The following is a 22,209-nucleotide window of genomic DNA, read 5'->3' on the forward strand; positions in this document are numbered from 1 at the left end:
GATTCAAGTCCCGCGCTCGAAAAAATGTTTGATATCCATACAAACTTTCAACCCCTTTTTCACCACCTTACAGGATGAATTTTCAAAAACGCTGAAATTAGTTTTCTTGTATTTTAATTTAATACTTTTTTACGAAGTTGTAAGTTCCTAGCTTAAAATAAAATTTGAAACCCGTACAAATTTTCAACCCCTTTTTAACCCTGTTAGGGGATGAATTTTACAAAACGCTGAAATTACTTTTCCTGTATTCTAATAATATCCCCAAATACAAAGACTCAAGTCCCGCGCTCGAAAAAATATTTGATATCCATACAAACTTTCAACCCCTTTTTCACCACCTTAGGGGATGAATTTTCAAAAACGCTGAAATTAGTTTTCTTGTATTTTAATTTAACACCTTTTTGCAAAGTTTCAAGTTCCTAGATCAAAATAAAATTTGCACCCCAAGACGAACTTTCATCCCCTTTTTAACCCCCTTAGGGGTTGAGTTCCAAAAACGTTGCAATTACTTTTTTTGTAATCGGCTATTATGCCTTTCTAAGAAGTTTCAAAGCATTTGTAATGGATTCAAACTTTCAACCCCTTTTTAACCCTGTTAGGGGATGAATTTTCAAAAACACTGAAATTACTTTTCCTGTCTTATAATAATATCCCCATATACAAAGTTTCAAGTCCCACACTCACAAAAATATTTGATCTCCATACAAACTTTCAACCCCTTTTTCACCACCTTGGGGGATGAATTTTTAAAAACGATGAAATTAGTTTTCTTGTATTTTAATTTAATACCTTTTTGCAAAGTTTCAAGTTCCTAGATCAAAACAAAATTTGCACCCCAAGACGAACTTTCATCCCCCTTTTAACCCCCTTAGGGGTTGAATTTCCAAAAACGTTGCAATTACTTTTTTTTTGTAATCGGCTATTATGCCTTTCTAAGAAGTTTCAAAGCATTTGTAATGGATTCAAACTTTCAACCCCTTTTTAACCCTGTTAAGGGATGAATTTTCAAAAACCCTGAAATTACTTTTCCTGTCTTATAATAATATCCCCATATGCAAAGTTTCAAGTCCCACACTCACAAAAATATTTGATCACCATACAAACTTTTAACCCCTTTTTCACCACCTTGGGGGATGAATTTTCAAAAACGCTGAAATTAGTTTTCTTGTTTTTTAATATAATACATTTTTACAAAGTTTCAAATTCTTAGCTTAAAATAAAACTTGTTCGCCATACAACCTTTCATCCCCTTTTTAACCCCCTTAGGGGTTGAATTTTTCAAAATCGCTTCTTATCTCTTGTACACTTTATAAATGCAACCTAGTGTGCAAATTTCAACTTTCTATCTTTTGTAGTTTCGGCTCTGCGTTGATGAATCAGTCAGTCAGTCAGTCAGTCAGTCAGTCAGTCAGTCAGGACACTTGCATTTATATATATAGATAATGGGAGTTGAACTTGGTAAGTACATAGATGTTTGACCGATAGCGATACCTACGAACCTTGATCAACTCCGTTAGAATTAAGGATGACTCACGCTAGACAGGGCCTTGCCCGGGCCGAGGCATCTAACGTGTCATTTTCTATGACGGCTGATCGGTGATCACGTGGTGCTTTCCATAGAAAACGAAGCGCAGGAAGCTCCAGCCCGGCCCCGGCCTGGTCTAGCGTGAGTAATCCTTTAGTAAAACTAGTTATGTTTACGCAATTCAATTGAAAGTCTATGTAAATCTAATCGTAGCCTCTTATATTTCAGCAACTGAGTAATTAAACATTGTTATAAGTACCTATCAAAATTAATTTCAGTTTGTACGCACCCGATCGTGCCCCGGGGAGTATTTCGTCGAATCAGCACTGGGCAAACGGCGGGCCCATTACGTAACTGACAGCGACGGCCCGGCAGCGGTCAGGAGGTCAGCTCTCCAATGAAAATTTCATTTCATTTCATTTCATTTATTCATGCTAAACAACATAAGTATACACAAATACAAGTACACGTCATATTATGAAACCCGGATGGGGCATAGCAGATAACTTATTTTCTAGAACTTAAATACAAAATTATCCTAATTACAATAAATAATAAATAACGATATAACAATATATACAAAACATATGCACACTAAACATCTTTGTCACCAAAATACTCTGCTATATGGTAGTAACATTTGTCATCTAAGTTCTTTTTTAATTGTTTAAAAAATAGTGTATTGTTCTTTTCTCCCTTTAAGGTGTCACTTAATTTATTATAAATTTTACTTGTCATGGCGTGTGGACTTGTACTGTGCAATTTCATTGTAGATCCTGAGACTGTAACTAGATTATTTTTGAACCTAGATTCGTAACGGCGGGTCTGATCTAGAATAGAAGTGTATAGTTGCTGGTTCTTTCTGACAAATTTACACACCTCATAAATGTATATGGAAACTAGTGTTAACATCTCATAATTATTTTCTAAAGTAAGGAATACAGCTCTCTGGGATTTTTATATTGGCTAGTATGCGTACACACTTTTTTGAAGGATAAAAAGATCTTCGACGTCTGTACTGTTTCCCCATAGTATGATGTCGTATGTAAGCCATGAGTATGCGTAAGAATAGTAAGATGTAATCGCGGAGTTAAAATCAGTAGATCTCTTAACTTCCCTCAATGCGTATACAAAAGATGATAATTTTGATTTAATTTTGGCTATATGTTCCTTCCAATTAATATTTGAATCTATAACGAAACCTAATAATGTTGCAGAGTCCACGAAATCCAATTTTATGCCATTTATGTCGAAATTTAATGATAGCGGTTTTTTTTGATGAGGTCTAAATTGAATAATTTTCGTCTTTGAGATATTTAGTTTTAAGTTGTGGTCTCCCATCCATTCTATTACAGAGTTTAATATGGAATTTATATCTTGATTTGTATTTGTGCCGTCGTTACATGAAGTTAGAATTGAGATATCGTCAGCAAAATATACGCAATATTGGGCTAATGTTTTCGGGATATCATTAATGTAAATTAAAAAGAGCAGACATCCAATTACACTACCCTGAGGGATGGAATGCGTGATGGGCTGCTGATCAGATTTGACACATGTTATTTCGCCCGTTGTGTGATCCAAGAACTCAATTGCAACACATTGTTCTCTGTTTTTGAGGTAAGACGTAAACCAATCGTGTGCAGTTCCCCTTATTCCTATTTCATATAGTTTGTTTAATAGCGTGTCGTATTGAACCATATCATATGCTTTAGACATATCTAGTAATATGCCAATTGCGTATTTTTTATCATTAAGTATATTTAAAATTTCTAATATATATAATAATTTGACCTAATTTACCGGGGAAAAACGGTAAGATATTCTTTTCTAGTATTCAAAGTACTGAACTCTCCATACCTGAATGTCACGAAAGTTACGTACTTAGTTTCCGGAAAATCAGCTTGCAATTGGAGGTTTCAGGGACATACTAGTACTTATTAAAAATAGGGACATATACCTCTATATATTCGATAATATATAGGTATATGTAAATACTGATAAAGCTAAGAAGCTGATTTTAGGAATTATTCTATTTGATAACTTAGTTCTATACCTATGTACTATGTATGTAAACGCGTATCATCGACAAAAGTTGTCATTAGGTATGGCGGAATGCCTCTTTATTAGAGTACAGTAGGTATATATAAACAATTAAGTTCTTGAATATCAATTGTATTTCTTATTTCTTCAATTGTAGTAGGTAATGGGCATCAGGGTAAAACAAAGAACAAAACCGATGTGTAAAACTGTTCGAAATTACGAAATCGTCCCATTTACGGATAAGCCCAATAGTCCCAATACCCATACAGGAAAACAATATTGGGAAAACGGAATACTTATGTGGGTAATCCCTAATAACCTGTCTGTCCTTTCGTGACAGACATTTTAAAGCAAATTTTTACTCATAATTATGTAGGTAGGTACAACCGAATTATAAACAATCCTAAGCTTTTAATATAAATAATAAGCAGTTAATTTTAAGGTAAAATACAACAAAACTATTGAGAATAATAGGCACTTTGGTATTAATTAATTTAATTAATTATGTAAAGGCCCATTTACATTATACAACTTTCTTGTACAAGAAACGACAATTATTGCATACAAGCCTTGCCTTTCAAAAATTGTATTCAATAATTGAACCATAGTGTTTATACATGAGCAATTATCAAAAACTTGCATACAATTATTGAATGCAATCATTGCCTGGAAATAATTGCTACCCTACTTTGTTTATATTCATGACATTATTGCACGGAAATAATAACATGCAAGTCTTGACAAGTCTAAACCTTTTAATTGTACAATAAGTGACGTATTGCTGCAATTATTGCATGTATTTGCCACCGCAAATTTTAATTGAACATTGAACGTTGGTTGTGTTTGTAATTTTTTGTAATTTTCTGTTGTGAGTTGTGAATATGAGCAAAAACGTATTTAAATTTGGTTCTTCGGATATGATAAAATTTATAGAAATATACATAAATCACGAATGTTTGTGGGACACGGAAAACATTCATTATAAAAATCGAGAGGCCTGCGATGCTGCACTAAAATCATTTTCCATCGAATTTGGGATTGAAGATGTTGGTATGAAGAGGGTTGGGTGTGTGGGACACTGGCTTGACACATTTAATTTGAACATAGAAGCTCAAGTTTGAATGATGTTTAATTCAAACTTGAGAACGTCAAATTACTCTACTTCCAAAAGCCGTCATGAAATGTTGTGTTTGTGAATTAAATAATAAATAATGTATTAACAAACTAAAGTGCCTTCCAGTATTTATAATAAACCTCCAAAGACCTCCTGCAACCTTTAAGAGGTTATGGGCCCAGCACGCTTCCACTGCGTGCTGGGCCACTACTGTTCATTTTATTTCACACGGGAGATCGCCAGAAATATTGCCCACTTCATTGAAGATAATGAATTAAAATTTGATTGCTTGGAATATTTAGACGGCCCCTGATGAAAACCCCACATACTTAGAGATTCGAGTTCCTTATTATCCTTAAAAACCTTGATCACCACTTATCGTCATAACGGAACAATCGTTGTTTTCCATGAACAGGAAAATTCAAGATAAATGTATTTTATAAGTAGGTATTTTCCCGTAAATCTCCTACGGAATTATTGTTAGAGTAACTAGAATTAAGACGCATGCGTTGCTTTATCTTTTCGCAGCCATTGACTTGATATAAAGTTAATTCAATAGATTTAGTGTCCCACACGCCATGGCTTCATATCAAGTCAAGGCTTTGGTCAGGTTTGTTTACGAGCAATTTGTTGCTTGGCGTTGATGACACTTTATTAGGTACTTTATGGCAGCGGAAAGGTTAAAGACGGGTTAATGGTTAGGTTAGGTTAGTACATACCCGTATTATGTACCTAACATACTTATTGTATTATGGATCGCAGGTCGACCTAGCCACTTAATGGCTCCTCTACACGATGGGCCAGCGCCGGCCACTCCAAGGGACGCATTTATGCGTTAGAGGGAGCAAGTGATATTGCTATCTCATTCTACCGCATGGCTGCGTCCCTTGGAGTGGCCAGCGCTGGCCCATCGTGTAGAGGAGTCACAACACTGATCCACAACTTCCACAAGATGTCACCCCAATCTTTAACCATTGGAGCCCTCGTCCTTCATCTCACTCTCACATAATATTATTTGTTGGTAATTTCCTTAATTACAATGGCAATGACTGAATGATTGACAATGGGAATGACTGCACTCTAAAAAATGAAGACCAACTAAGAGCAGTTTTCTCTTAGTTGACGTTAAGTTAATTACAACAATAACGATCTTATATATAAATCAAAGAAAGCTGATTATTTAAAACAATAAGTGTATCTGTGATTGTACTAATAAAGTAGGTATGTTATTAATCCTAACAATGGTATACTTTGCATCTATCATTAACTTATTGGCATAATTATGTAACGTAGGTTGATTCAATCCTTAACAGCCCTTAGTTGACCTTGCTAGGATGAATTAGTTAGCATAATTATTTTTCATGTAAATATTGAACAAGATCTTAATTGGTTCAGTTACATAGATATAGTAATAGCAATCAGAATTACCTTATTTGATGTGTCTAAGTTCTTGTTAGGCTCGTATGGAATCAAGATGCTTGATTACGACTATCAAGATATTGATAGGGCCAACCAAATTTTTTTTAGAGTGTGGTATATTTATGCGTATTACTTTTTTTAATAATAAAGTACCTACAGCAACACCTATGACTTATGAAAATCGTAGATTAATTATTATACTTAAACACTAAAGTTCTTACATGAGCAATTCTCAAAAAGTTTGTACATTTCGATCACATCTTAGATTTCTATAAAAATTGGTATGCTGGTAAAGTACATCTTCAAGCTGAACAACTTCCACCACATTTCCCAAAATGTCCCAGAAAGTTTCTAAGAAACATTCCTTTTTTGTTACCAAACGTGTAAGGAGTGTGGTGTGATCGAAATGTACAAACTTTTTGAGAATTGCTCACATAATTAATTATGTACCTACATACCTAAATGTACGAATGTAAAAATTCTATAGATACTTATAGGCATTACAAAGACGTCATTTTATGGAATAAGTAACCCTTTGAATTAAATTAAGGGATTAATATTAGAAACGTTTTTTTACAGAAAAACAATGGCCAGCAAACGAACGATCCCCCATATTAGTGGATATCATAGCCTATGGACGCTTATCCTGGTTCGTGCAGGAACTGTGATAGGCGTGCGGCATGCGGAACTTTTAATGGAAAAGTAAAAAATAAACATGAAAATCTATTTCACGTAGAACTCCAAACAAAACATGTTTCATAGCACAAGCGCTAGTTGTTGCGGCATTTGTTAAACAAGCGCCAGTTTTACAAACATGATGTTTTGTTTCTTTACTTACATAACAGAACTGTTACAATACCGGACGAGTAGATCACTCAGGCTAACCGGTTTCAAAGTGGTTTTCGATATTAATTATTTACTCAATGACTAATAAAACTTATAAATAGGTAATTTGGCTTGCTAATTACACACTTTTTTTTTACAAAATGAAGATATTTCTGTCACTCACGGTAATATCGAATCCAATGAGACCTCATTTATCAAAATCTGCCAAGTAGTTTCGACGCTTTGGTGGAACACATACGGCACTACATATGTATATAAACCCTAAATGTAGTCGGTAAAAAAATTACAGCGTTTTAATTTTGTATTCAGCAGAAACGTCCTGCAAACGTTACCACAAAGCTTAGAAATAAATGAAAAGTGGAAATAATCACTATCTCGGGAGAGTCAAACTCGCGACTCTGGATCCCTAGCCCATCGCTCTGCCAACTTAGTTACCGAGACTTCACTCGATGACAGCGAATATTTCCACCATATCACTCATTTGCGCCAGGGAGGCGCCTAGTGACATGTAGGGTCGACTACAAAGAGATGTATCCACTTTTTCACCTTATTACAAGGCAGTAAGGTGAAAAAGTGGATAGGTACATCTCTTTGTAGTCGACTGTATCGTAAGAGCATTAGGGTAACATTCCATTTCTGACCGCAGCTGCACTACTGGTACTGAACGCGTCGCTGTTACTGTCAATTTCCATAGTAAAATGAACAGTAGTGCAGCTGCGGTTGGAAATGGACTGTCACCTTTACCCTACTTTTTTTTTAGCGTTTTGTTACATTTTATGCAGAGTTGCATGTTGCATCAAGACAACATAAGCATTATTTGCCGAATAAGGTATTCGGCATTTTAACAGAATGATATATTCGGCCTAATACGAACCTAGTAAAACGTGCCACATTACAATCACCTATAAGCCTTAATTTAGTATGTGACAGACTGTTCATATCCACCGCTTTTTTAGCTGTTATGAATAACATCGTCACCAATGTCATTAAGATGGCTGCATGGGATAAATAAACAAAGATTAGAAGGATCACCTTACACTGGTTCGACCAAGACCTCGAGTCGTGCGCTGGCGCAAGCATTGACAGCAAGGGCGACGTTACGAGAAGTTACGACGTGAGAGCCGAAACTGCAATCACTCACCAGACATTATGGCGCATAGTAAAGTCGCCCTGCTACTCGCCGTCGTGCTCGGCTCCGCGATAATTGTAAGTAAAACTGTAATAAAACTAGCTGCTAGAGGGCAGTCAATAAGACTTATTTCCATAACAACACATGTAAAATTTGTGTTTTAGGTACTTACCTAAAAAATGTATGTCGTAATTCTTATTTATAGGTTCTTTCAACACTTTTTTATGTTTTAGACGGGTAAAGAATATTTATGTTATTACAGCATACACCAATACAAGCAGAAAACATTCTGTAAAACAGCTGTTTGCAATGAATTACTAAATCATGCCAGCCTATAAAGATTTTATCCAAACTTACTCGTATATTACAATGTGTATTTCGTTAGATTTATGCTAAAAAGAACAGCTGCAGCAAACTCTGCAGTTTTGTTTCTAGGAAGGTAAAGAATTACGCACAGAAATGTGTTCGAACTGAATAGTTTTCCGGGCCATTTTCAACATCTTCGTCCACAACATTGTCTACACAGCTTCCTACGACTAGTTTAATGATAAAGGAAAATATTTTCCGTGTAGCATTTCCACCCACTGATAGATCGGGCTTTAAGTTACGGGTCATTGGGGTTTTAAAATAGAATAGGTAATGCTATTTCGGGCGAATGGGTGAGACACGGGCCGCTGCTCGGTAAAGGGCTCTTGCAGGGCTCTTGCCTTAAATAAAATATGACATTGACGGAAAGAAATATGACTGTCATAAAATAGTTTGATTAACACTTTCAGTGCCAAGCATCCCATTTCCAAAACAAAAATAACACACTTACGTGTTCCTGGGGGTAACTTGCATAGGTAGCAAAATCTAATGAAATAATTAGGTATTCGTGAACTGGACGAGTGCCAATGAGATGTTAATTACACCTTAACCACCCAGCTATGTACCTAAATTGTGGCTGTTTCAAACACGTACTTACTAACAGCAACACTCTTTTAACTGATCATCGTTGTACCGTATATCTTTGCAATAAGGTTTACGAATTGCCAGAATATGACAGTGTGGATAGTGGTTATATTTTGAACACAGAGCCTAACGAGGATAATTATTACAAAACATATTTCTCCCTCATGAATTAGGTTTTTGTTTTCGTATTTCGTATTTCGGTCGAGTTTTTTTCTTCTCTCAAAAATCTCAAAATAAAAGATACCTAACAAGTAGACTTACAAACTCCACCATCTGAAAAGATGACGCGTATTTTTTAAATTTGTCGCTACCTTCCAGTCTCATGTCATGTCTCAGGAAAAAATATCTGCAAGCGTTTTTAAAGTGGTGTTAAAAAACTTCGAAACAAAAATGCTACCCTTATTCCACACGGGCTCCAAAAATAAATCCAGGACACCATTTTTTTAAATTTGCTCATTAGCTTTGACAACTGACTAATCGTGAAACACACTGCTTAAAACACGCACATACTCGTACAAGACTGTTAAAATCAATAGAGCTTCCGCAGGTCTTCTGGTACTGACGATGTAGTAGGTATATGTTATTTTACGAATCAGTGTATTTGATAACAGTTTGCACATGCCGCCACGCTTCGCCTCCTGACTTCAAACGATCCTTTGCTGTTCCATGTTGACGTTGAGTGTGCAAACAAAATATGCGTATATAGCGTTTAGAAATGATAGGTTGGCAACTTGGCATTTTTATTGACTTTTTTATAAATAGGTATAAGGAGAGCTTTCCAATATTTTTTTAAATTTAATTAGAATATCGTTACAGGAATGCAAAATAGTCCTGCCGCACAAGCTCCGATACCTCGAAAACATGTTGAATGCGGACTTGCTATCGAAGGCCACGAGGATGCGACAGCGAACGGAAGGCAACTCCGGTGGCGAGAACAGAGTCTGGCCCGTTCTGGGTTTAGGAAAATACCAGGATGAGCTACCGAGCGGCCCTCCACCTTTGCCGCCATTTCTCGTTAATAACATCATTCAGCGGCGAATTTCAAACCCCAAAATTTAATCTTGTTAAACTCTAAGTTTAATCTAAGTTAGCAAGTAAGTAAACAGCGATACATTCATCTCTAGTAAATCTTTTCTGAAGATTAAAAGAAGCTAACAGATTCGTTAATCGTTTTTTCTCGTGATAGATGTAATACGAGTAACACGGCATCGGTAGCTGTGTTCGACTAAATTACATCCAATTCAGCTTCAAATGAAACCTACAAAACAGTGCAATAAGGTATACGTATTGGTGCTCGGCGCGGTCCCAGTACATGTCATCTTGAAACTTAAGTCATTGTCAATAGAGGTGACAGCAGGGCGCCATCTATTGAGCATTAGTATGACGAGCACTCGTACGTTACTTATTGGTTCATTTTTTGAATTTTGATATATCCCAAAATTGTTTTACGAAATAATTAGCATATTGCTAAGACGTAGTTTTAAATCATATATAACTTAATATAGTTAATATACATTAGTGAGACTGAAACCTGATTCCACAGTCAAACTAAATGCACCTAGCTTATCTCGTGAAACTTTGTACACCTGAAATTGTAACTCTTTGTTCTAATAAATAGTTAAATTAAAAAGTAGGTAATAAATTGATACTTATAATTATGTGGGAACCCCAAGAAGCTCTAAGGTACCTAAGCCCCGTGGTGGAGGTTGTGTAAACGATTGCAGGGTGCCCGGCATTGGGAATAGCTATGTGAGGGGTTCAAAATGATCTGTAACCTGATTATTGTAGACACCCGGCTCGCTTAGTCACTTCAGTTGCTGACTGTGCGACGAATTAGCTTCTGAGGCAGCTTCGAATCGACGGAGGTAGTCAACAACGACTGCTTTTCCTTAATCAAATGTGCATAGGTCCTACTGAACTCGAATCTTAAGGTATTGTTAATTATATGTTGCGAATAACCCAAAATGTGTTTTACTGTCGCATTACCACTTTTACAATGGAGTATGGAGACTGTCAATGCGTTATCGTAGTACCTACCTATCAAAGTGCTATATCTCAGTAGCGTTCTTTCGAAATATGAACTCTAAAATTGGGTGAATAAGATTGCTATCGCAAGGGTGGTTTGGGAGAGATACGGGGTTCAGCGAGACAATGGCTTTTCATCTCGTTATGGCAGTCGTTTTTCACCGAACCCTAAGAGGGCCCGTGAGGCTATGAATGCCGTTCGCGTTCTAATGGACGTATACATCAAAATGCTTAGGTGTGCGTCTTTGTCTTCCCACTTGACTTAGTACAGGATTCGGTAAGTATAAAATACTTACATACAAGTCCCGTGTTTCAAAAAAGATGAATGATAACGAGTTATGTTGTATCACTGGATATATGCTCGAATTATCGGTCTGATAAAGCAAGCGCTAGTGACGAAGCGTCACGCTTGCACCATTCCACTAAACCGGTTAAACCGTTAACCCAGTATCAAATTGTATTGTAACCATGGTAACTCCAAGTTTAACCGGTTAACCCCGGGTTAGTGAATGGTGCAACTGCCCCTAGTGTCCTTTCATAACGTTTCGTAAGTGACGTAGAGTAGGGTACTTAAGTATTAATCAAATCTACTTAAATAAAATTTACTTCATAAAAATGTGTTCAGAAACATATGAAAATGAAAGCGTATTAATTCAAGCTTTATGTGGGATCAGCTTGTTATTATAACGCTATTAAGAGCCCGTTAATGATTTTAGAGCCAAAATATAAAATTGATAGATTTAGTCGTTGAAATTGTACACCTTTTATTACGTAATATCTAAATAACAAGTATTATCAAATCTAATACCTTTGAACGAGCAATTCTTTTATATTTATTTATTTATATGTATATAAATTTTAGGGATCTCGGGAACGGCTCTAACGATTCCGATGAAATTTGCTATATGGGGGTTTTCGGGAGTGAAAAATCAATCTAGCTAGGTTTTATGTCTGGAAAAACGCGCATTTTTGAGTTTTTATATGTTTTCCGAGCAAAGCTCGGTCTCCCAGATATTTTATATAACATTAACACGTCTTCTCATCTTGCCTTTTAATAATGAGCGTCCGTCACCGGCAATATATGACGAGAAGTGACAGTTTTTAAAAATTCATCAAAAAATTATAGTGGTAAATTATACAAAATGATGTATAGGAACAGTTTCAGGAAATGTTGTAGACTGTTTTGTATCAAAATTACGTTGAAATTAAGTCGATTTTCGCGAAAATTTGTGACTTGTTTTGAAGTAATTTCTGGGGAAAATTAATTTCGTCTATCTTTCATTTATAGCCTGACCAGTAATATATGATAATTGTCAAGAGGGCGCTGTTATTCTCATGTATAGGGTGACAATTCAGTGTAGTATGAAAAAATTAGTTCCAGTGAAATTCCGCAACATGGCGCACCCTCAATAGATCCTGGTTCACCTATACTCTTATTCAATATCATATAACAAAAATGCAGTCTATTAAAGGTGGAGTACCTACAGGATATGTGTAATACAAAAATACCATTTTTAGCAGTTCAACTTTACGAAATTTAAAAATAAGATCGACAAAATCAGTGCTTTAAGGGCGTTTACCTAAACGTCCATCAGAAAAAAAATCATTACCTTAATTTAGTGAGTCTGTTTTCAAAAAAAATATGTGTAAAAGTGCAAGATAAGAAGACGTGCTAATAGATACCAGTACTTGTTATTTATATTACGTAACAAAAGGTGAACAATTTCATCGACTAAATCTATCAATTTTACATTTTTGCGACTAAAATCGATACCGGCCTCTTAAAGGTCCGATAAACGTGACTATCGATTACCCAGTCATTTATCAGCGTCAAAACCAGTTTTTTCGTTCATTATAAGTACTCAAGGCTATTTGTTACACTGAGTACCTACTTACTTGGCAGTCGAATCCAGACTTTCATAATAGATGGTTGAAAATCGTGTTTAGAAAAATGTTTCAAAAATAGTTCAAGTTTTACCCTTTGACAGCCAAAGAGTCGTCTTGAGCACGTTGACGGCTATTAGTAAAATGTTAAAATTAACAATCGACTTGCAAGATTTTATTACATACTTGCTTACCTAGGTAGCTTAAGTCTAAATGTCCCAATGTACCTATTAGTATTGTATGTCCTAAGATAACTGGAACAAGCTGTGGTTACCTATAATTGGACAAGCATCTACTGTAAGCTACAAATTATTTTTTCATGATGTGTCTGTTGGTGATCCTAAATAAATATAAGTAGGTACTATACGTGCATAAAAAGGAAAAACATTTAATAATTTGAGTGATTTAAGTAGGTAGTAAATTTTTCTTTTTTTTTCTTCTAAAAATTTCGTTCAGTTTTATTTTTGTATAGATGTAAAAATAAATAAGGCGGCCTGACCCATTTGTACCTTAGGTGGGGATGTCATATAAGTACGGTCCAGGAATAGGCTACATGACTAATTTTTTTCTATGGTATCAATCGATCGGGTTTGTTTTTAGGATCAAATGTCTATATGGAACCCATTGCATTAAAGTAACACAAAACTCAGAAATTGTAGTCAAAGTCCGACAGTCGCACTTCACTCGCGAAACGCCCTGTACAAAACGGCCAGAGGCCGTGACGTCATCGCCCATCTTGTAGTATGGACAAAACAAGAAAATTGCGTTTTTGTCGGTGAAATATTGCGTTTATGTATATAGTTGCTAGTCTATTTTTTTTATTCGGTAGACTGAAATGACAGTTCACAGTATGAACATAAAATGTCATTTCATACTATGAAATGTCATTTTAGTCTACCGAATAAAAAAATAGACTTTATACAATATTTTTTGGATGAAATGTAAGGAATCGAATGGTACCCTTACTTTTATCGTTTTTGGAAGTTAAAAATAACTTAAATTTTGAAACTTTCAGGTCCTATAATTTTGTAATTTTTCAATATTTTATTTTAATATCCACATTATTGTGATAAATTGCTCGTTTGCTATCTATTTTACTAGATTTTGTTATAAAATTCAACATGTGTCATCATCCCTATTAAAGAGTTCTGTGGCACTTGATATCTTGTTATATAGGTAGGTATATATGTGACTATATATATATATAACTTATATATACCTATAGTTGCATATGTACCTATTAGATTAGATGGACAGCAGTTTACGCACAAGATACGAATCGGCACAGAAATCAAATTCCTTAACCCCTTAACCTTTTGGACGCCAATGACCGATATATCCGCACCGTAGGTTCAACGCCAAAGACCGATTAATCGGTCACAGACCACAGAGCAACATACACCTACGTGCATACCTATGCATTTTAAAGTTCAATTTCAGTTTTGATACTTCGGTGACGTGGCGTCAGCGTGACAGCTTTTGTTTGACACGGCGTCGAAAAGGTTAAGAATACTTAACCCTTCGAGTGGCATTGTCCTCCTCGAGGTCTCTACGGTAAGTGGCGGTGGCCGCGAGACGGACAGACATTAACAAGTCGTTGAATGGCGGCACCTCAGATTGAACGATGGGTTGAATGGCGCAGCCATTTTGGAAAAATATACGTCAAGTGGCGGGGCCCAACGGGTGATCATCGCGAATTTGACGCGTGTTAGAAATATGACCATTTCCCAAAAAAATGTATGAATGATATATATAAACTATATATCACTGAATTCAGCATAAAATGGCTTATTTGATTGTATACCAATTAATTCCACTCTATTTATGTGAATTATGCTAGACTTGTTCTAATCTCATATTACCAATTTTTTTCTACTTTCATGTATAAAAATACGTATAATTAGGAAATAAACAATTGATTGTAGAAAAAGCAGTATTTATGACTAAACAATACATTTAACACGATCCACACAGTTTCTTTCACTTTTTATCACTGCGTATTCCATTTGAATGTTCGCGGCTCGACAATCGGCGCGTAAGGTGGGCGAGGTGGGGCGGGAACATCACGCCATTTCTAACAAACTTAGTTTTACGCGGGAATTCGACCGTTAGGGAATACCATCCTTGTTTATTGACGAATGCATCTTGCAAGAGTGAGCAAGCTAGGCATAGTTTTAATGGTTTTATTTTAGGCGCGAAATGCAGCGTCGCACAGAGGCCGCGAGACGGTCTCTGCCAATTACGGGCTTTGTTATGACCGAACCTTCTCGCGACCGCCGCCAATTAGGGGAGTGTCCGCGTCGCGGCCTCTGCCACGCAGAGGCTTATTAAAAAAAATGGCCGCGCCATTTCTCCTACCGTTCAACCGGAGGTGCTGCCACACGAAGGGTTATAAGAGTCCGTCAACGCTAACTGTGCACAGACCTTGAAGTAACCAAGTGTGAAAGTTTCACCATTAAATGCCATATTTTCGTAGGAATTTGACTGTCAATGCAAAGTTGTGCAGAGTGAGCTTAGTCCGACTTGGCAATAGGCAATACGTCATATGTCATATACCTACTTAGGAGATAAAAATAAAACAAATTATGCTTTTCAATAAGTTTGTAATAAAATAATATAATAATGTAGGTAGATCACAAAATATTTTTAAACGACTGCGTTCATTCTATGGACATAATGAGTATGAGTATTCCATACAACGGACTAGCGATTGATGGAACGCCGAGCATCTAGTGCATTAATTAGAACCTGGGCGATTTCAAGTAGGCAGGATTTTCAATAAAAGCAAAGATCTATTGAGTGTATAAGATAAATAAAGTCTAAGAAAAAAGCGTGCCTCGACAAATCAAGAAAATGTATGCTCGAATAGATGGCAATATACCTTTGGCCTATACTCGAGTAGATGGCGACACCGTTTGATATCTGACATATACTAGTGAAAGAACACCGTGGGTCAAATAGCCATATGTCATTCTAAGAGTTTTAGTCCTGTGTCGAAAGATGGCAGTAAATTTAGTTGACTACAAAATTTACTTTGATACGCCTCTAAAGTGTCATTCAATAGAACTTGCTAACTATGTAAACAAACCGCCATACTAAAATTGACACTGAATGTCAATTTGCTAATAATTTTTGTTTACATAGTTGGCGAGTTCTATTGAATGACACTTTAATACTCAATTCTCTTTGCTAAAAGTAAGTGCTACGTAAGTGGTCAACCTTAACCCTTACAGCTCGGCCACAACTTTGAGCGAATTGCGACGGCGGCAATTTAAATTTTCGAAATAGTTACGTAATGGCCGGGCTAATTATCGCACTTGTGCGGTAAAGTAGCACCATGTGTACTGTAAAGATTGCTATTGTTTATTTATGTCACTTAACCTTTTCGCCGCCACGTCAATGAAGTAATAAAGTGTCATCAGCGCCATGTCAAAAATTGCTCGTATACAAATCTGACCAAAACTACGACTTGATATAAAGTCGTGGCGTGTGGGGCACGAAATGTTCGGACTTCATATCAAGTCAATGGCGGCGAAAGGGTTAAATAGGATAAAACTGTAAGGTACGTTACTACAAGAATATATTCTAATAGATGTGTGCTCGAACCCACCGCTGGCCATTGGGTGGATTAATTATTTATATTATTTCTTGTTGTTATTTTGTCCCGCCAGCCAGACAAAAGTAGTACCTACAGTCAGAAATTTCGAACTACGTTCTACTAACAAGCTTAGTAGATGGCCCCTTATGGAAAGAGCTTATTATTAAGTAAGTACCAGAAAAATGCATGTTTGTTGAATTGAAATAGATACTTCGTTTTTAGAATACCTCTACAAAATATAATATTTATTGATGTATAGATATATTTAATCATATTGCACTAAATGCCTGCGTTTTGTACAGTCGACGTCAAATATATGTTTACACTTTTGCACCTTACTCCTTTGTAATAAGGCGAAAAATGTAAACATATCTTTGACGTCGACTGTACGACCCAAATCGATAAATTCAACAGCGGTAGTATAGGCCGAAGAGCGTACGGTATATTGAAGAGAACGTCAGTTCACAACCAAAACTCATTCAATGACTAATGCCTAGAACAAAAGGGTTTGCTCCTGGTTCGTCGTATTCCTGTTTCGTCGGATTCCTGATTCGTCGTATTCTTGTTTCGTATGTATGCTGGAAAAAGTACGATCACTGGTGATTACATTAAATCTTCATATTTAGTAAATACTGGTTTACTGCACGACATATTTAATTATATGTATATAATTCCGATGAAACAAGCATACGACGAATCAGGAATCCGACGAAACAGGAATACGACGAAACAAGAATACGACGAACCAGGAACAAACCAACAAAAGTACCAAGGCCCAGTTTTATTTAACCTTTTGGACGCCAATGACCGATATATCCGCACCGTAGGTTCAACGCCAAAGACCGATTAATTGGTCACAGACCACAGAGCAACAACGACCTACGTGCATATACATAAAGTTCAACTTCAGTTTTAACACTTCAATGATGTGGCGTCTGAGTGACAGCTTTTGTTTGACACGGCGTGGAAAAGGTTAAATAAAAAAGTATCCGAAGATAACGTAGCTATCACGCTATATTCACATTTTTTAAATTCAATCGATTGCTTAAATTATGGTCACCTTCTTCAACTTTATCGATCTAATTGAGCATCTTAAGATACAAGGTTTCGTGTTACCGAGCTTTGGTAGTCAACTGCCGATAAAAGGCAACTATAGTGTGTCAAAGGTCTGTTTGATTTCAAACATAGACAGAGAGAATCATACTACATATCTTTGTCTAACACTAGTACTAGCACCCAAAAGAAAAGGATGAGTATAGTTTTTTTTGTTCCTATTTACTGACAGGATTTGGTTGACCCAGTATACATATTTTATAACGTCATTAGTGTCATTACCATACTACTTTAAACCCAATGAATTATTTTATACATGTTTGTGTATGTTTCTTTTTTATTTATGTAGGTACTATGTTGTGGCGTATAAAATTGTTTTCTTCTTTCTTTCTTTCCATTATCAAAGCACCTTGTGAAAAGACGATTTCATAACTTAAATCCAGGATATTGCTGGTATAAGAACAAAATAACTGCATTATCTTACCATAAAAAGGCTAATTGTACTTTTTGACAACATAATAGTTTATAAATTACAGATTAATTATAGGTACTCTAAATATAAAATACAGAAGAAAATTTGGTTACAGTAGGGCTAAGATAGTCGGTTTTTTATCATCTGTCATAATGCCTGTCACGTTCTAACAAGTCGGTAAGTGCGAAAGTGACACATGACATGACAAGTGACAAAAATGCGACCATGATACCGTCGCCGACTACATTTTAGAACATGAGGAATTCAGTTGTTTTCTCGATAACGCTGTTGTCACGCGGCATGGACATAAAGCAACCATATTGATGCCTGTACGGATATGATGGTCGTTCTTGTCTACGTGACAGCGTGATAAAACGGTGTCCGTCACTTTCTTTCCCACGGTGTTAAACAGTGACAGTTATTTTATCACGTGGATAAAGATGGATAAAGCTATCCATAATAGGCTGGCTGGTGAATATATTTATAAGCCTTAGGTAGAATTTGTAATGTTTAAATATAGAACATGGTTACTTAACTGTTAGAATAAGGGCTCATTTAGACGGTGCGAGTACTCGCATGCGAGTTTTCTTACATTGCGGTATTTGATCGGTCGGCTGAATTGTTGTAACCTCAATGGCCCGCAATGTAACTAAAATCGCATACGAGTTCGCGCGCCGTCTAAATGAGCCCTAATGCGTTTTTTCAATCGACAGCATATATCATAGACATACATGTCCCTGGCGCGAAGACAAATAACAGCGCCTAAAACGTTGTGCTATAGAACGCCAGTACAATTTTATTATCACTACCTACTTATTAGCTGAATATGAGGCGAATGCTTTCGTTCAAAAACTTGTTAATTCTGGTGTTTATGCAACAACAGGGTCTATTTTGATGTGCAATCTCAAATTGTGTACTTTCGAAGATTTATACTCTTCAGTATCCGAAACAAATATGAAATAGTTGAGTCTAATATGCCCTCAAATACACTGAAATTCTGGTATATTAGATTTATCCTTGATTTATTGAAGAAACGAAAAGAAGTTTTTGAACGAAAGTCCGATGTTGAAACCGCCGAGTAATAATTTAGAAATAATATATCATTCTAATCGATTCCTTTCGAATATTTACAAAGGCCGAGTGTCTCGTTTAAAAATATCACGGGAATATACAGTATTGGTATAAAATGTTAAAACCGAAACAATAACAACATGGAAGATCACTGAAAAAATATTGACTATTCCGCACATAAAAATAATTGATCTATCTGAAATATACATATGACATTACATTACATTATAACCTACGACACATATACAGAAAACTTTATCTAAGACGTGTTATCAACACATTATTTTACATTTCATTGATATGTCACATTATGTACATCAATACCGATTTAAACAATGAGTATGTTGCTCAAACTCCGTGGCTACAATAGTCGTAGCAATAAATAAATAATTAAATTAGCACGGGACTATGGGTACCTATACAGGGTGGCCCATTTAGATCGGTCAGTATGGGAAAATCTGAAACTATAAGACATACGACGATCTCTTCTTAGGAACCATGTCATCGATTTTAGTAACAAGAAAAACGGCATTCATACATTTAAATTTTTTTTATGTAAAATGTATTGAAAAAAATGGTGGCCATTTCGAAAACATACTAAAATAAATTAAAGGATATGAATACAATGCATTTTATTCAATTCAGACATCATGTTTCATAGTAACATTTACTGCTTAAGACCTACACAATCGATATCTAAATAGAAATAATTTTAGATATTTTTTTTTCAAAACGTCCGGGTTCGATTCCCGAGCTGAGTACACATTTTTTTTAAATGTATGAATGCAGTTTTTCTTGTTACTAAAATCGATGACATGGTTCCTAAGAAGAGATCGTCGTATGTCTTATAGTTTCAGATTTTCCCATACTGACCGATCTAAATGGGCCACCCTGTATACGCAAAATATACAGAACAGTATAGGGAATCACTCAGTTGAAGGTAGTCCAGCCCTTGGGCAACGCGGAGGGCGGGGCTTCCCCGCTCGATCCCGGCGCCTCCGGCAGCCCGAAGCCGAACTGGCTAAAGTCCAACCCGTACTCGTGCAACAGAGCACTGTCCGTCGATTTAGTCGTGTCCACTTTATCATTTTTATCACGGCACTTGAGAGGATCGAAATCTTCTAGATTCGTCGGCGAATCGTCCAGTTTTATTAGATCAGTGGACTCACACGACTGTAAAAGAAAATTTAAATTAATCATCACTATACGCGTTCGTATAACATTATTATTATTAAATCAGCATCTAGTCTTATTCACTAACGCTACAAACAGATCTAAAACTTGGTAAGTAAATACACAAACTAGATACTATTACTACGTAATTTAGTGCCATGCAATTGCGTGCACTAGGAAGGCATGACATAAGTGTGTTAATTATTTACAAGGCGATACATAGGACAGATAGACAGATCCCAGTGACATGTCATCTTTCACAGTTGGGCAAACCACGAACCAAACAAAGGCCTATTCATCAAATCTTCACTTCATAACGCAGCTAAGGAGCGGTGAAACAAATACCGGCACTATAATTAGAATAAATAATTATTTCTGCTTTTTACAAATCAATTAAGTAAACCAGTACGGATATGATGGTCGTTCTTGTCTACGTGACAGCGTGATAAAACGGTGTCCGTCACTTTCTTTCCCACGGTGTTAAACAGTGACAGTTATTTTATCACGTGGATAAAGATGGATAAAGCTATCCATAATAGGCTGGCTGGATTAGTTCAGCAATAAATATTGTTATTTTTTTATATCGTCTACAACTTGTAGCATACATAATTATTAATTATCAGTAACGAGTCAAGTACCGCTTTAAAATAATTGAATTTGCTAACAAATGATTTAATATTTACCTTTTGCTAAGTAAGAGAACGATGTCCTTTGCGACATTGTAGTAAGTTTCTCGTCTAGGCACATTTTGTTATATCCCAGAATATAATAGTTCATCATGAGAACCCTGAAATACTATTTGTCGGGCAGCCACACCATGTTAAACAGGTCGTTACAGATCGCGGGCCAATCGGGGTTCGGGCAGCCGGTTGCACTGCCCATTCTCGACTGACCCAAACTAGGGATCACTGGTATCTAGCTCGAGTACAGTGAGGAATGAAGGACCTTGGATATGTTATAAATATATTAATCCATAATGAAATTAACAATATAATAAGTTTTTATAGTTAATGTTTTAATAAATAAACTATTCTTATCTATTCAGTTTTTAAAACCGTGTTAGTGCAAAACAAGCTCCACTCTCGATCTCAGGGTAAGAACTCGACCGTTTTCTGTTTGACAGCGAGATATAGAATCGATATGAGTATAAATGCGCATATCACAATTACCTCTTGAGTATTTCCTCTATTCGGTATGTGGAGGTATCGGGCCACGGGCCTGGGTAAGCTATTGGGTTCCGTGGCGGGCGCGGGCGCGGGCTTGGGCGGCGGCTTGAAGCCGTTGGGCGCGGGCGAGCTGTCGGACAGCTTCCTCTGCGTGGTCGACATGGTCAGCTTCAGCTTGCCTTTCTCCTTGCCCTCCGTAAACTGAATAGTGCTCGTGTGGAAATCGCTCGCGTCACTGTTTTTGGTGATGTTAGTGACGAAATGCGAGTGGTTCGCGTGGTGCTGCGCGCGGGGAGGCGGCGCGGGCGCGTCGGACAGGTCTATCAACTTCCTCGTGGAAATTATTGGGTAACGGAGGGGGAGTTGGGGACGATCCGGTAACCGGGGTGGGACACTTGGTGACAGTGTTTTCTGCAAAATAAAATTGAATAATGTGCCACTGTGCCCCTAGGACCGGGCTGACACGCATTCGCATCACACGCATCGCATACATAATGACGTGTCCTAGACGGGTATGGAAGCGACTATGAAATAGAAACAAGCCGAGTAGGTACTTGAAATCTAAATAGAAATACCAAATTCACGACTAATCAAAATTAATGTCTCACAAAAAAATATGATTACAGATAAATGTATCTTGTCTGTGCGCTTATTTCTTGTGGGGTCAATTTTGATAAGACGTTAAGTAATGAAACAGTGAAAGTGCAATCATGGCTTTTGAAACATTCAAATTAATTAAT

General features: G+C 36.6%; 2 protein-coding genes across 4 annotated transcripts in view; one reads left to right on the top strand and one right to left on the bottom strand.

Moving 5' to 3' along the window:
• The first annotated feature begins 8,016 nt into the window (after window positions 1-8,016).
• Window positions 8,017-10,164, top strand: LOC134661402 (uncharacterized). Its single transcript, XM_063517470.1, has 2 exons — window positions 8,017-8,153; window positions 9,844-10,164. Exons 1-2 carry the CDS (start codon window positions 8,097-8,099, stop codon window positions 10,084-10,086), a joined length of 300 nt encoding a protein of 99 aa, XP_063373540.1. The 5' UTR covers window positions 8,017-8,096; the 3' UTR covers window positions 10,087-10,164.
• Window positions 10,165-20,027: 9,863 nt separating this feature from the next.
• LOC134661405 (DENN domain-containing protein 1A) overlaps window positions 20,028-22,209 on the bottom strand; it is a 28,054-nt gene continuing 25,872 nt past the window's right edge. For 2 of the 3 annotated variants that reach the window (XM_063517473.1, XM_063517472.1), the window contains 2 exons: window positions 21,473-21,880; window positions 20,028-20,303 (listed from right to left, as the gene is read on the bottom strand). In XM_063517473.1, coding sequence (XP_063373543.1) covers window positions 20,061-20,303; window positions 21,473-21,880 — 651 coding nt within the window. In that variant the 3' untranslated portion in view covers window positions 20,028-20,060. Of the gene's footprint in view, window positions 20,304-20,986; window positions 21,881-22,209 lie in introns of all 3 variants that reach the window. The other variant, XR_010097953.1, reaches the window with a different exon arrangement.

Source organism: Cydia amplana, chromosome Z (genome assembly GCF_948474715.1).
Source record: "Cydia amplana chromosome Z, ilCydAmpl1.1, whole genome shotgun sequence".
Lineage (NCBI taxonomy): Eukaryota > Metazoa > Arthropoda > Insecta > Lepidoptera > Tortricidae > Cydia > Cydia amplana.